This window comes from Mustela nigripes, chromosome 3 (genome assembly GCF_022355385.1).
Source record: "Mustela nigripes isolate SB6536 chromosome 3, MUSNIG.SB6536, whole genome shotgun sequence".
Taxonomy (NCBI): Eukaryota; Metazoa; Chordata; class Mammalia; order Carnivora; family Mustelidae; genus Mustela; species Mustela nigripes.
This window is the reverse complement of record NC_081559.1, coordinates 73,665,619-73,681,027: the sequence shown is the minus strand read 5'-3', so window position 1 is coordinate 73,681,027 and position 15,409 is coordinate 73,665,619. Positions and strand designations below refer to the sequence as shown.

Below are 15,409 nucleotides of genomic sequence, written 5' to 3'. Positions count from 1 at the left end.
AAAAGAATAAAATCTAAAAATTTATAATTTAGCTTGCAACAGTATTGGAGGGATGCCTTCTGGTTATTCCATTCCAGGGAGTCCCCATCCCCATTTCTGTGCTTCACAACCAGTTGTTAACACTATCTCTCTTCTACTGAGGTCAGCCTGGGAGCCTTTATAACTAGGATTTTTGCTTGGTCTTCTCCTCCTACTACTGTGTTCTACAAATAGTCCATAGCATTTCTTCATGTTTTTAAGATTGAGGAATAAGTTAGTACTGTGTATTCACATTTCACAACCACCACCTTTAATATTTCAAATTGTTATTTTGTCATAAAAATGGATAACTTGTTGATACTGTATAGTTTGTTTGACAGCAAGCATATTCAGATGTATTTTTTGTAACACTGTCCTGGAAAAAATAAAAGAAATTAGATGATCTGTCTGGATTCACTGCTTGAAGACTCCAGTTCAAATGTTGGTTTTCCCACTGTGTGATCCTAGTTAAATCATTTAATTTTCTAGGCCTTAGTTTTCTGATCTTAAAAAATACAAACCTTAACCAAATAATTTCTAAGAACTCTTCTAGCTCTAAAAGATTCTGTGACTCTGAATACAGTACCTTTTCAAGTAGGATAAAATTAAGTGATTTTATCTTTTAAAGTCTCAAATGATCCCTTAACATTAAACAGGTATTTCGCTTGCCAGCTATATTAGACATATATTAGACACACATTTGGTGTACATAGCCCTTATCCTTGAAGAACACATACAGATTTTATATTTGTATATGCATATGCACCCAAAACTGAAAAGTAGAATATCTCCAATGTTGCATTGTTTCCTTTATTGTTTCATTGTTTGGTTGCATTGTTTGATTTATTGAGATTATTATAAGTACATATGCTACAACATTTAATGCCACTAGGCTTTTTCTCTCAACATGTCTTAATATATTTAATGCCATTTAAAAATGTTTTTCCCACTGAATTACTATTCAAAGGTAAACAGTATGGTCTGCAAGTGAACTGTCTTATCACGTGTATAATATTTATGGTAATCTTTGCTCCCTTTTGTATTTGCTGTAGTCCGTGGATTTGTATTAATCTGATTGCGGTTTTTCTGTTTGTTTTGATTTTTAGAACTGAACAATATTTTGGGAGTCCAAGTGACATGGCTTCCACTGCAGAACACATCAGAGACAGGATGAAACTGGTTAGTCTCAAAAGGCAGCAGCTGAGACATCCCGAAATGATGACCACAGAGAGCTAATAGCTACCAGCTTCCCACAAATCTACAGTTCATAATCCCGCATGTTGTTGGCATACTACAGCATTAGCCGCAATACATTAAGATACATTTCACAGCCAGGATAAGCCTCATTTTTTTCCATTTTACATTTCTTTATACACATTAACACCTTGCAACTACAAGGCATCATTACTTAACTTGCTTTGAGACCATAGACTCCAAGTATCTTAAAAGAAGGAACTGTAAACATTGCACTGAAAACACTTGCTTTAAAGCTTTACCTGACCTGTCAATTTGTAGGTGAACAACTGATAATAAGCGTTGAATGGTGCTAATAAGAGTTTAAGAATTCTCTATATAAAAAATGGTTGACCTTCCTCCAGGTGATGTAGTAAATTTAGACTATAGTTAAATTGTTATTAGTAGACAGTGGTGTACTCAAAGATTTTACTTTGTAATTCTTCTTCAAAATTGATTATTTTTATTGTGTCAGTATAAAGAAAACTTTCAGATCTTTGATATATCATATTCATTAAAGGACATTTTCCTATTTGTATTGATAATGTATTAAAAGTTGTTTGTGCTTAATAAAAGGCTTCTTTTAAACATCTTATTTAATTTGGTGGTTATATCCTGTTTCCAAACATGAGTGCCTTATTTAAAAGGGCATTCTTAGGATTGTGAGGATGGTTTAATATTTGTTCTTTCATGTTGGTTGCATGTGTTTTAGCCAGGAAATTCATATGTAAGCATGTGTATATAATAAATAAGCATGTTTAATACTGAAAAATAATTGTGAAGAGCAATTTAGATCTTAACTTAAAAATAATGGAATACTATTTCTAATTGTTCTTCTCTTCAAGTTGAAAATATCCAAATTATTAACAACCCTGAAGATACTTTTGTCTTTGGGGAGGAGGGCTGGGGAAGAAGGCATACATAATTACTTAAGTATAATCCTGTATATCAGAGGAATCTTTCTGGATTGAATATGGCAATTGTTAATAAAGTTTAATTTCTCATGATAGATGAAGCAAAATTCTGAAGCAGTCTAATAATAAAAATTGTATAATTCTTTTAGAGAGATAAAATTTATAAAATGTTAGTGCTTTTAAGTTTATATTAAGTTTAAATGGTAAAATACATATTTTTGTGTTCATTTTTTTTCAGAAAATGTTTTTGAAAAAGATTAAAAATAATTTTTTAGCTGTGATTAATCCAGAATTATGCAAAGAATTGTATGCTGGTTCCTTTTTCATGTCCATAAAAATGTTCATGTATCCTCCAAAGCAAAAAACTCCCTCTCAGCCTATTGGTTTCTCCAGCCTTCTTCACTGCCAGACCTCTTGGAGAAATCCATATCATTCCCTCTGCATCCTTCTCACTCACTGTTCAACACCTTGCAGTCTGATTTTATACACTTCAGTGAAACTGTTCTCAGTGGACATGTAACTCTCAGTTACAGAATTGAATGATTGTTTCTTTCAGTCTGGATTACTTATCCTTCTCTGTCTCTAATATTTACACCATTGAGCAGCCTTTCCTAAATGGTGTCCCTTGAAGATGTCATCCTCTGCCATAACTTTGAGTGCAGTCACATAACTTCTACTTAAAGTGTATCTACTAAAATACACTCTCAGATTCTGTCTTCAGAAGGCTTCTGGAACGATCTCATCCTTAGATTTCTGTGTTATCCATGTTTTGTGTTCCATATCTGGTCCAAAATTTCAGACCCATACTTTCAACTACCTACTTGTCATTTCAGCCTAGAGAAGTCATCCTGTTTTTTCACTTTTGTTCTTTCTGAGCAATTTGGTTAATTTTTTTCTAATCAGCCATGCCAGAAAATCTGGGAGCGATGCCTAATTGCTCCCTTTTTTCTTATGCTCCCACTGCTTCTGAGAACATTCTAGAAATTCCTTCTATATTTGATATCCTCTCAGTCTTTTAGGACTTAACTTCTGAGTACAAACTTTTGTGATTCTTCATTTCAGTCTTCATAATGGTGCTAAGCACATGCTACAATTGTTTATTGATGCCTTTGCCTCCTACGTCATAGTCTCTGTTGAGGGAAGGGATTTTGTGGGATTCTCCTCTTCCCAGGCTTTTGCTCATATGTAATAATTGCTCACTTCCTCTGTATGTGAATGGTCTGTTGTAGGCATTAGTAATAATCCCCTCTATATTGCAGTCTGAAGTGTGTTTTAAATATACTTCCTAAAATTATGACTGACTTATGAATTAAACAACTCATCAGGAAGTCATTTGGTATTTTAGATACTTATGTATTAAGTAATATAGATATTTAGTTACACTCAATATTCTACTGAATTTCAGAGTAGTAAGAATGTTTTTATTAAGACTTTGCTAGAAAGGAACTGCACTATAAGTAATGGGACTCTTGGTTTTATCATCAACTCGACTACTTACTGTCCAGTAAGTTAATTTTTAATATGCCTTAAGCAATCCAGCCTACAGCAAGAGTAAAATGAGGCATCATCTGGAAATGTTATTTGTAATTTGAGGATTTCAGATGAAACCGAATATGCTTTTGACATAATACTGTTGCTCTTCATTTGTAAATTTGCTGCTACTTTCTATATGTATATCTGTATGTATACATACAATGATGATTAAAAACCCAACAGTGTCCTAATGTGGTTTTTTTTATTCATAGCGTTACTTAGAGTACATGTGAAGGAAGTGACAGAAGTCTGTTTGAAAGCATGAGTTCTTTGTTCATCGTGAATTAATGTTGGCCCACAAATGGAGAAAGAACCATCATTTGTATATGCCATTGTTGGTATATGCCACAACTTTCCACATTACTTTGGCTCATCTCAGGGAATTCTTGAAGTGTTAATTGGGCTAGTTTTGTTTTGTTTTTTGTTTGTTCTGGTTTGGGGGATTTTTTTTTTCTCTTGCCTACTTACTATATATTTGCTCCTCTATAAGCTCAGTACATAACAGTTTTGACATCTGTTCTTCACACGTCTCACCCAGCAGAGCTAAGATGCAAAGATGGTAACTTTATTTCAGATAAAATTAACTTCATTACCAGTCCTTATTGGTGAACTTATTCTGCTAAGGTGACTCATTGATGATGGTGATGAAACTGCTCAGCCTGTCCAGCCAGGATGTTGATGGCAGGTCTAGGCTTCATTACTGTGTGGAAGATTGAATACTACTATCACTTTGTAGGCATTTAAATTGGCCAGTGCTCCCGAGTGTTAACTAGTATTAATGTGTTGTTTCATTACCTGTCAGTTGAAATATGGGGTGTGCTATTTAGTTTGTTGTTACTGTTGGTGGCATACACTTAAGGTGAACATGACGATTACATTCTGATAGTGGTGAGCTAACCATACTCTGTTGTAAACCTGTTGTAACCAACAGCACGACTGTGAGATTAGCTGAATGGAACTCACTGTATAGTCTACAGTCAGAGAACTCAGAATTCTCTACTGCATTGTAATGTTCTTTGCCAGAGAGATTGGATATTGCTGTGTACTCTTCCTATCCTGTGGTTCCTAAGAACTAAACATGCTCTGGTTGTGAAAGTCCTCCACATCTTGAGTTTACTGAAAATGGCATGGGAAACTAACATAAGTATCATCAGTGACAAGAGTTATATGGTTGAGGTATCTTTGGCTAAACCCCCAAAGGAAGAATTCCCTAATTAAGGAGTTAGGCTGGAACATACCTAGCCAATTAACCCAATTAGTAGACTTAGCACTGTTAACTTTCGGTTCTGAAAATAAAAATCTTCAGTTAGAGGTGGAACTATACTTCTGCTGTGGAGGGCAACAAATACCTTGATAAGGCAAAATTAAGTATTGATTTAACATCTGACATTACACAGCTTTAGTATGTGCTATGGAAACATCTATGTTTAGCTAAGAAGCATAAGTAATGGCAAACATATTAAAGATCATAAAAAAGCCAAAGTAAGAACTGTAGTGAATATAAATGGAATGAGTTTGGAGTTTGAATATCTGGCTCAAAATCTGGCTTGGCCATTTACTGACCCTTATAAAAATGGCTAAACTTCTCTGGGTCTGTAAATATAATCATATTAAAAAATAGGTTGAAAACTACAATATTATCCAAAGTGGAAGGAATTATTAATATAATTATCTTCTCAGAATAGAAAATAGAGCGTCTTTAATGTTGCTCTTTTCTCTGATGACGAGCATGGGGTCATGAGGGAAATGGCACTATGCTCACCTCTCTGAGTTCCATTTCCCTTGCATTCAGAATTACGTACTGGAAATACTAAGGGTGGAGTCGATGAGCTCATCAGTAAGAAACAAGACTTAAATCTGACAGATTTAACTCTTTTATGGCAGGATGATAGACCAGCGAAATAGAAGACAAGTGAGGAGAATCATCTACTTTGAGGGTGACAGGACATGACACAGTGGCATTAATAAATAAGTAAGTAAAAATCATACTCAGAGTGGATTTCAGAGAGTCAGCACCAGCCGGTGAAAACAACAAAAGCACAAAGCTGTTAAAAGTATCCTAATAATCAACAAGCATGACTTGAGACCACCATTAGTACTGTTACGGTTAGAAAAGAGCAATCTTGATAAATTTGAGCCGTGTTAATGAAAAAGACTAGTCCTGTCATTGACTGCTAGAACTAGGGATGCTCCATGAAATAGCATAAATGCAGGGGAAGGTTTTAAGACTAAAAAGATTCGTAGATATGATCCTGAATAACATGACTGCAGTATTTTAAAGCAAACTTGAAAGCTTGACAGCACTAGTCCATGTGCTTCAAGAAAAGCAGAGCCTGTACTAGAACATGAAGCACTTAGAGAACCAAGATTATTTGGTTATTTTTGTTAGAGAACCCTTAGGCTGTGTGTGTGTGTGTGTGTGTGTGTGTATTCCTTATACAGTTCTATAGAAATTCTTAGCAAACACCTAAAGATAGCTAGCAGCCACTAAATAATAAGCACAGTATTGTTAATGGGTTTTAAGTCAGGCATGTGGAAAACTACTTCTGACAAAAGGCTAATGAAGTCTGAAGCCAGTCTTAGTGACTCTAAAGGTGTCGCCTTAGAAATATTTATAAGTTACATGCCATCACTTCAGGGCATCCCCAAATGAGTCCCTCCTTTGAGAGACAGGATAATTCAGATGTCCTTCCACTCAAAACATAGGGGCCTGTCTGTATGATCAAACCTTACACTGTGTTTTGGGTCTACACATCTTTTATTATAGTTGCCATAGTTCTTTTTTAGTTTAGAAGTCGGGTAAAAATTTCTGAGCTTGATTTTTCTCTTAAGAATGTTTCTTCATCTTAACTCTTACATTAGTCTACACAGCCAACAAATTTATTGAGAATAATATATATATATATATATATATATATCAAAATGTAACTGATAGTTTTGAGCCAGTATAGATTTGAGAGCTGACTTGTCACCTCACACTCGGGAATATCTAAAACAAGCTCTTAAATTTCTACGTTAACACTGATTGGAAGAATTTGATGATTATCTTGCCATGAGATCAATAATGCAATTCTCAGTGGCATTACTTGGTAAGTGTTGCACCGTGGAATTTTTCTTCTAACATTTTATGAAATCTTGCAAACATACAAAATTAAAATTTTACAGTGTATCAGCCACCCAGACACTAGTTAGCATTAACTATGCTTGCATTATCATCTCCATCCTACAGTTCATCCAAGTGCAGGCATCTTCACTCTTCCTACTAATAACTTCAGCATACATATCATTAACTCTAGAGCTCAGTATGTGCTTAACCACTTTTTTTTTTATGTAAAATTAGCATACAATGAAGTGCATAAATCTTAAGTGCGCATCTCTTAGTTTTGGACAATGTATACAGTGCTATAAAAATATATAATCAGAAAATTCACCTCTGATCCTTTCTAGTCAATCCTTGACCCCACTCCACCCTCCCAAAGGCAACCACTGTTCTTTTGTCTACCACGAATCAAATTTCTCTCTTCTAGACCTTTATGTAAATAGGGCCACATAGCATGTACTCTTTCTAGAAGCCTCTTCCCTTGCCATGGTTTGAAAATATATCCACATTGTTAGTTGTTTCAGTAGTTCATTACTTTTTATTGCCGAGTAGTATTCCATTGTATGACTATATTGCAATTTATCCATTTTTCTATCTATGAATACCTGGGCTGTTTCCAGCATTAGTAGTTATAAATAAAGCTGCTATGATTATTCTTAATGTAAGTCTTATGTAAAGATAAGCTTTTGTTTCTCTTGGGTGAGTACCTAGGATTAGAGTTTCTGTGTCATAGGGTAGTTTTAAAAGAAACGGCTATACTTTTCCCAATGTGGTTATACTGTGTCCTGGATTTTCACTATATTTTGGATGTGTAGAAAGGTGTAAACTATTTTTATGATTCATATTTGAAATATTAGAAGTGGGTTTGTGATAGAAATGGCATTAACGCTTGGCAGTTGGTGTTCTTTGAGGAAAGAAATACCTGTCTGCCCTAAACAGCACCCAACAGGTTCCTATACCTGAAATTTTAGCATTAGTTTCACTTCTTGAAGGATTAAAGCATTTCCCAAGCATGGTGATATCTTAGCTAGAAGAAACAGCACTGGTTTATCTTACTAACTTGCCACCCGTTTTCAGTAGGTGAAGGAAGACCAATTAAACAAAAGATTACTTCTGTTCAATTGAGGTAGAAGGGGTAGTGAAAAATGTGTGCTACTAGTCTGTCCTGAGTACAGCAATGTGAGAGAGCGCCATCTGGATGGGAAAGGCCCCTAACTAGTGGTCAAGAAACCAGAAAACGGGGTGGGAAGAATTCTACCTCACAGTTGTGATAGAGGATAGCTATGTTTTTGCAGGACATTTTAGCCTTTACAAATCACATTTCCTGTGTTGTCTTTTTGTTTAGTACCACCTAGTTATAGTTATTTCACACCCCAGTGACTTTCTTATTCACTGTGTTTTACCCTTCCTGCCTGTTATATTACATACAGCAATTACTTGTATAAGCCTGTGAAATTATGATCATATGTATGTTTCTAATGCTTATGTTCAAAGATACTTATGTATGGTTCATCCAATCTTTCCTATTCAATTTTTAAGGGCTGGGATATTTGGCCTCTATTGTAAATCCCTATAATGTTCCACACATTGTAAATGTAATAAAGATGTTAAAAACTATTAATAATGGCAGTATATTTTGATATGTATTTCATTGACATGTTATCACTTTGGACAATAATTTTGGTTTCTGTTAATAAAGATCGTTCATAAAATCTAGGGAGAATTCAGTCATATTGGTTTCTATAACATAATCTGATGAGTTCTGTATTTTTGAATCTATTTGAATTATGTTCTCTAAAGCTTTAAATTTATTCTAACATTGTTTTCTAAAATGATTAAAGCAAAATGTGTCCTCTTCTGAAATCTGGAGTCATAGAAGACAGAGGCTAAATACCCCTTCCCTTGTGCTTCTCATTCTCTGTCAACAGCCCCTCATCTCACCCACAGGTTTGGCACAGAAATTCAGGGTTTTCTTTAAATCTTACATTGTGTGAAATTGTTAGGTTCTTACCACAATAGGTAGTGGTTAAATTCCTCTTTTCCCTACCAAGAAGCTGATTATTAAGACTTAAAAGGTGAATATGTATTTGGACTGGGGAAAGCATATTGGAACAAATTTATCTATATTTAAAATAAAAAAATTAATCATACTATGCTATAAATAATATCAGCTCCAGAATGGCTGCCAGGAATTTAGAATTGGAAATTGCCAAAGTTTGGAAATTGGTGAGCCTTATATCTTGTCCAATGAAGTTAAGTACATTTGGGTGACAGTTCAACATATGATCAAAATATGTATATAAAAAAGAATGTACCTTTATTTTTAATAGATATTTTCATTTTACTAGTTGCACTTTTCACCCACATCTTTAGATTTCCCATTAGAGACTTAGTGTATCCACAAAGCTATTCCATCTAATGTTTAAAGTCTACCCAAAAGTATTCTGATAATCATAAACCCTTTTTTGAAAATATATATATATTTGACACAGGGAGAACAAGCAGGGAGAGTAGCAGAGGGAGAAGCAGGCTCTCCACTATGCAGGGAGCCTGATACCGGGCTCAGTCTCAAAACCTGGGATCATGACACGAACTGAAGCCCTACGCTTAACTAGTTGAGCCGCCCAGGTGCCCCCATAATCATAAACTCTTATGTGAAAATCAATATGTGCACAAGAAATTCCCCAGTTTTTGCCAGGTCCAGAAGGAAAAGAATTAACCTTGATATAGGAGACAAAAGGCATCTAACAACAACAACAACAACAACAAAAAGTGGAAAAACTGGAAAAGAAGTGAACAATAAGCATAAAAGCTCATTTGTGACCATTATTAAATAAAATGTAGTGGTTAACAAGTCATACTCCCTTATTAAATAGCCTCGCACTACAACACGTCATAGGGAGTTTATCTTCCACTTTACTTTGATTATTTAACAAAAAGGGTCTAGTCTTGAAAAGATTTAGTTTTCAATGTTTATAAGAACAAAAATTTGAAAATAACCCAAATGTTTTAAAAAGATATTCTGTAAGAATACTATACCATTGAAAATGTTATAGAACTTTATTTATTGAAGTTGGTAGAAGTCTACTAAAAAGATATTCATGATGCATTGTTGAGTGAAAAAACGTTTTCAAAACCATAGGAATAGTATGACCCATTTTTAAAGATAAAAATAGCTATTTGCAGAACTTTAGTAAGTTACCTTTGAGATAGAGAATTAATAGATCATTGTAATTTTCTTATGTTTATTTTCTAAATTTTCTATTAAAATCAGTGTTCTAAAAACACTTGTAAGTATAAAATGCCTACCAAGTATATTCTTATCCTGAAATACCCGTTGCAACAAGAATTCTCAAGGTGAAATAATATATAAGAAAATCTGGGGCAATACAATTTTAAAAGTATAAATCAATGTACCTTTTTTATTTTTAAACTGTTATAGAAAGTAAATCTCAATTGAAGTCATAAGTATCTGAAATATGGAGACTATAACATCATGGTTTAAATACCTCATGAAAACAATGTGCACTGAAATTTGCTAATATCCCTCTCTTCAGGTCTATTTCAAACATTATTTTGTGTAGGACAAAACTGCACTTTAAGAGTGGAGAAGCAAAGAAGATACTCTTAATGGATAGTTCAGTTATAAATCCTTTGTTACCAGTTGGTGCTAATGAAGCCATGCCTGTTTGGAAAGGTTAATTCCCTCAGTCCCAGGATGAGGGTTCCTCCAAACCCCTGAAGATAAGTAATCTTGCCAATGTCTGTTCTTAGTAAAAATGAAGACTGGGAGACAACATGAATGAGTCAATAGCAACACCTAGCATTCTGTCTTTCTATCCAATTTATTGTATCTACAACACTCTCTGAATTAGACTATTAGCTCTACCAGTTGTCTACATAGTTGCAGCTATGCGGAAGTGCTGTATTGATGGCAGGACCAGGCTTTCTTAGACTCTTCTGCTAGGACTGGGAACAAATTTTCCCATCAAAAACAATGATTAAAATGCAATTTGATCCGCTTTAGTTACTTGTGGGTTAAGCAAGCTACTCTGTAGGGTGACCTAGACATATAGTTAGTATTAATAATATTACTGTATGTTGCAAGTTGTAAACAATTGACTTACCTACCAATAGATTTTTAGAACATATTTCATTCAGTAGTTGGAAACTGCTTTTGTTTTTATTTTTGTTTTTAAGATTTTATTTATTTATTTGAGAGAGAGAGAGAGAGAGAGCAAGGGGAAGAGCAGAGACAAGACTCCACACCAAGCAGAGAGCCTTACATGGGGCTCAATCTCATGACCCTGAGATCATAACCTGAGCTTAAATCAAAAGTCCAGCACTTAACCAACTGAGCCACCCAGGCACCCAGGCATCCACATTTGTCCTAAAAAAATGTTTAGAGCTGGTAAACCACAGAGATATCTCTTTGGTGCTTAGGACATGAACATAGATTTAACTTCAAGAGAGGAACATAGTTACGTTGTAGACATGTAGTTTGAACTAAAATATGTGTTCTAGATCAGTAATTATTAAATCTGACTATGCCCATAAATTAACTGGAGATGTTATTAAAGTGCAAATTCTGATTCAGTAAGTTGGGTAGGAAGTGAGGTTCTGCATTTCCAATAAGTTTCCAGATGTTGATGCTAACACCAGTCTATAGACCACTTTGGATTGCAAGATTCTAAGATATCTTTTATAAAAAATTTAGTATATGAACCTTTCAAAGTCATTGTCTGATCATCTTTCAAATTATCTGATTTCTGTAATTTAAATAAAATAATGCAGTGGTGGCATTTTGGGAAATACGTTACATACCTCAGGGGCCACAGAAACCAAATATATTTATAAAATTAACAGGTTCAGGAATATAAGCACATTCCATATGTGGTTAAAGTTTAGTAAACTCAGAACAGTGAAGCCTGAACTGAAATTTCCACTATCTCATGACTGAGTGATGATTGTGGTCCACTGTGCTTTTTGCTTTATTATTTAAAATTATGTTTCTGGGAGGCTCAGTCATTTAAACATCTGATTCTTGATTTTGACTCAGCTCATGATCCCAGGGTTGTGAAACTGAGCCCAATGTCAGATTCTATACTGGACGTGGAGACTTCTTAAGATTCTCTCCCTCTCCCTCTGCCTCTCTCTCTCTCTCCCTCTTTCAAAAAAAAAAATTCTTTTTAAACTTCAGAAAGAAGTACAGCTATTGTTTTTAAAAGTACCCTAGTAAATGAGAAAAATACATAAAGCAAAAACTGTCCATAATTCATCAACACAGAAAATATAGTTAATATTTGATGCATTTCATTTGTATTTTACCTAACAAGATTATCTTAATATTCAACTTTATTTCCCAATTTTTATGGTCATTGTATCATAAAATTTTCCCTTTATTAAATATTTTTTTTCTTTAGTGTAAGCCAGTGATTGTGTTAATATTCAATATGTAGATATCATAATTTAACTATTAGGCAAAACATTTCATTCAATTCCTTCTTTTTGGTCTTTCCTAATGCTGTGATAAGCAATGCTAATATGAACATCTTTGTACTTAATTGTGACAGCATCTGTTCTTAAGATTGATTGCTGAAGTAGGAAATATTAGATTGGAATTTATCCACATTTTAAGGCTTTTGATAGATATAACTGAATTGCTTTCCAGAAGCTTAGGTATATTTCCCCTCTACCTCCACGACCCCCCACTCTGCCTCTTAAACTCCTCATATCGAAGAGATCATATGATAATTGTCTTTCTCTGATTGACTTATTTCACGTAGCATGATACCCTCTAGTTCCATCCATGTCGTTGTAAATGGCAAGATTTTGTTTTTCTGATGACTGCATAGTGCTCCAGTGTGTGTGTGTGTGTGTGTGTGTGTGTGTGTGTGTGTGTGTATACCACATCTTCTTTATCCATCTGTTGGACATATAGTTTCGTTCCATACATTGGCTACTGTGGACATTGCTGCTATAAACATTCAGGTGCACATGCCCGTTTTGATCACCACATTTGCATCTTTAGGGTAAATACCCAGGAGTGTGTTTGCTGGGTCTAGGGTAGCTCTATTTTCAAATTTTTGAGGAACCTCCATACTCTTCTCCAGAGTGGCTGCACCAGCTTACATTCCCACCAATAGTGTAGGAGGTCTCTCCTTACTCTGCATCCTTGCCAACATCTGTCATTTCCTGACTTGTTAATTTTAGCTATTTTGACTGGTGTGAAGTGGTATCTCATGTGGCTTTGATTTGTATTTCCCTGATGCCAGTGATGTTGAGTACTTATGTCTGTTGGCCATCTGGGTGTCTTCTTTACAGAAATGTCTGTTCATGTCCTCTGCCCATTTCTTGATTGGATTATTTGTTCTTTGGGCATTGAGTTTGGTAAGTTCTTTATAGATTTTGGATAATAGCCATTTATCTGATAGGTCATTTGCAAATATCTTCTCCCATTCCTGTCAGTTGTCTTTTGGTTTTTTGATGTTTCCTTTGCTGTGCAAAAGCTTTAGATTTTGACGAAGTCCCAATAGTTCATTTTTGCCCTTGCTTCCCTTGCCTTTGGCGATGTTTCTAGGAAGAAGTTGCTGTGGGTGAGGTCAAAGAGGTTGCTGCCTGTGTTCTCCTCAAGCATTTTGATGGATTCCTGTCTCACGTTAAGATCTTTCATCCATTTTGAGTCTATTTTTGTGTGTGGTGTAAGGAAATGGTCCAGTTTCATTCTTCTGCATGTGAATGTCCAGTTTTCCCAACACAATTTTTTGAAGAGACTGCCTTTTTTCCATTGGACATTCTTTCCTGCTTTGTCGAAGATTAGTTGACCATAGAGTTGAGGCTCTATTTCTGGGCTCTCTATTCTGTTCCATTGATCTATGTACCTGTTTTTATGCCAATGCCATGCTGTCTTCATGATGACAGCTTTGTAATAGAGCTTGAAGTCTGGAATTGTGATGCCACCAACTTTGACTTTCTCTTACAACTTTCCTCTGGCTATTTGAGGTCTTTTCTGGTTCCATATAAATTTTAGGATTATTTGTTCCATTTCTTTGAAAAAATTGATGGTATTTTGATATGGATTGCATTAAATGTGTAGATTGCTTTAGGTAGCATAGACATTTTCACAATGTTTTTTCTTCCAATCCATGAGCATGGAACATTTTCCCATTTCTTTGTGTTTTCGTCCATTTCTTTCATGAGTATTTATAGTTTCTGAGTACAGATTCTTTGCCTCTTTCGTTAGGTTTATTCCTAGGTATCTTATGGTTTGGGGTGCAATTGTAAGTGGGATGGACTCCATAAGTTCTCTTTCTTCCGTCTTGCTGTTGGTGCATAGAAACACAACTGATTTCTGGGCATTGATTTTATATCCTGACACATTTTATATTCCTGTATGAGTTCTAGCTGTTTTGGAGTGGAGTCTTAGGGGTTTTTCATGTAAAGTATCAGATCATCTGCAAAGAATGAAAGTTTGACTTCTTCTTTGCCAATTCAGATGCTTTTATTTCTTTTTGTTGTCTGGTTGCTGAGGCTAGGCTTGTATGGCTATATGCTTTCCTCTCAGGACTGCCTTTGTTGTGTTCCAAAGATTTTGAACAGTTGTGTTTTCATTTTCATTTGTTTCCATGAATTTTCTTAATTCTTTAATTTCCTGATTGATTCATTCATTCTTTAGTAGGATGCTCTTTAGTCTCCATGTATTTGAGTTCTTTTCAACTTTCCTCCTGTGGTTGAGTTCTAGTTTCAGACCATGGTGGTCTGAAAACATGCAGGGAAAGATCCCAATCTTTTGGTACTAGTTGAGACCTGATTTGTGACCCAGGATGTGATCTGTTCTGGAGAACGTAAATGTGCACTAGAGAAGAATGTGTATTCTTTGTTTTGGGATGCAATGTTCTAAATATATCTTGACGTCCATCTGGTCCAGTGTGTCATTAATGCCTTTATTTCTTTGTTGATCTTTTGCTTAGATGATCTGTCCATGTCAGTGAGGGGGTGATAAAATCCCCTACTATTATTGTATTATTGGTGATCTGTTTCTTTGATTTTTTTGTTATTAATTGGTTTATATAGTTGGCTGCTCACATGTTACGGGCATAGATATTTAAAATGATTAGATCTTCTTGTTAGACAGACCCTTTAAGTATGATATAGTGTCCTTCCTCATATCTTATTATAGTCGTTGGCTTAAAATCTAATTTATCTGATGTAAGGATTACCACCCCAGCTTTCTTTTGATGTCCATTAGCATGGTAAATTGTTTTCCACTCCCTCACTTTAAATCTGGATGTGTCCTTGGGACTACAATGAGTTTCTTGTAGATAGCATATTGATAGGCCTTGTTTTTTTAATCCATTTTGATACCTGTGTCTTTTGATTGAGGTATTTAGCCCATTTACATTCAGGATTAACTATTGAAAGATATCAATTTAGTGCCATTGTATTGCCTGTAAGGTGCCTGTTACTGAATATTGCCTCTCTTCCTTTCTGGTCTGTTGCTTTTAGACTCTCTCTTTCCTTAGAAGACCGCTTTCAATATTTCCTGTAGGGCTGGTTTGGTGTTTGCAAATTCTTTTAGTTTTTGTTTGTCCTAGAAGCTTTTTTTTTTTTT

The 15,409-nt window shown here is 35.0% G+C and overlaps 1 protein-coding gene across 5 annotated transcripts in view; it reads left to right on the top strand.

Annotated features, from left to right (window-relative positions):
* The window catches only part of SESTD1 (SEC14 and spectrin domain containing 1), a 137,118-nt gene extending 135,272 nt beyond the window's left edge, over positions 1-1,846 (top strand). For all 5 annotated transcript variants that reach the window (XM_059394255.1, XM_059394253.1, XM_059394254.1 and 2 more), the window contains one exon: positions 1,125-1,846. In XM_059394255.1, the coding sequence (XP_059250238.1) occupies positions 1,125-1,254 (130 nt within the window). In that variant the 3' untranslated portion in view covers positions 1,255-1,846. The remainder of the gene's footprint in view (positions 1-1,124) is intronic.
* Positions 1,847-15,409: the final 13,563 nt, after the last annotated feature.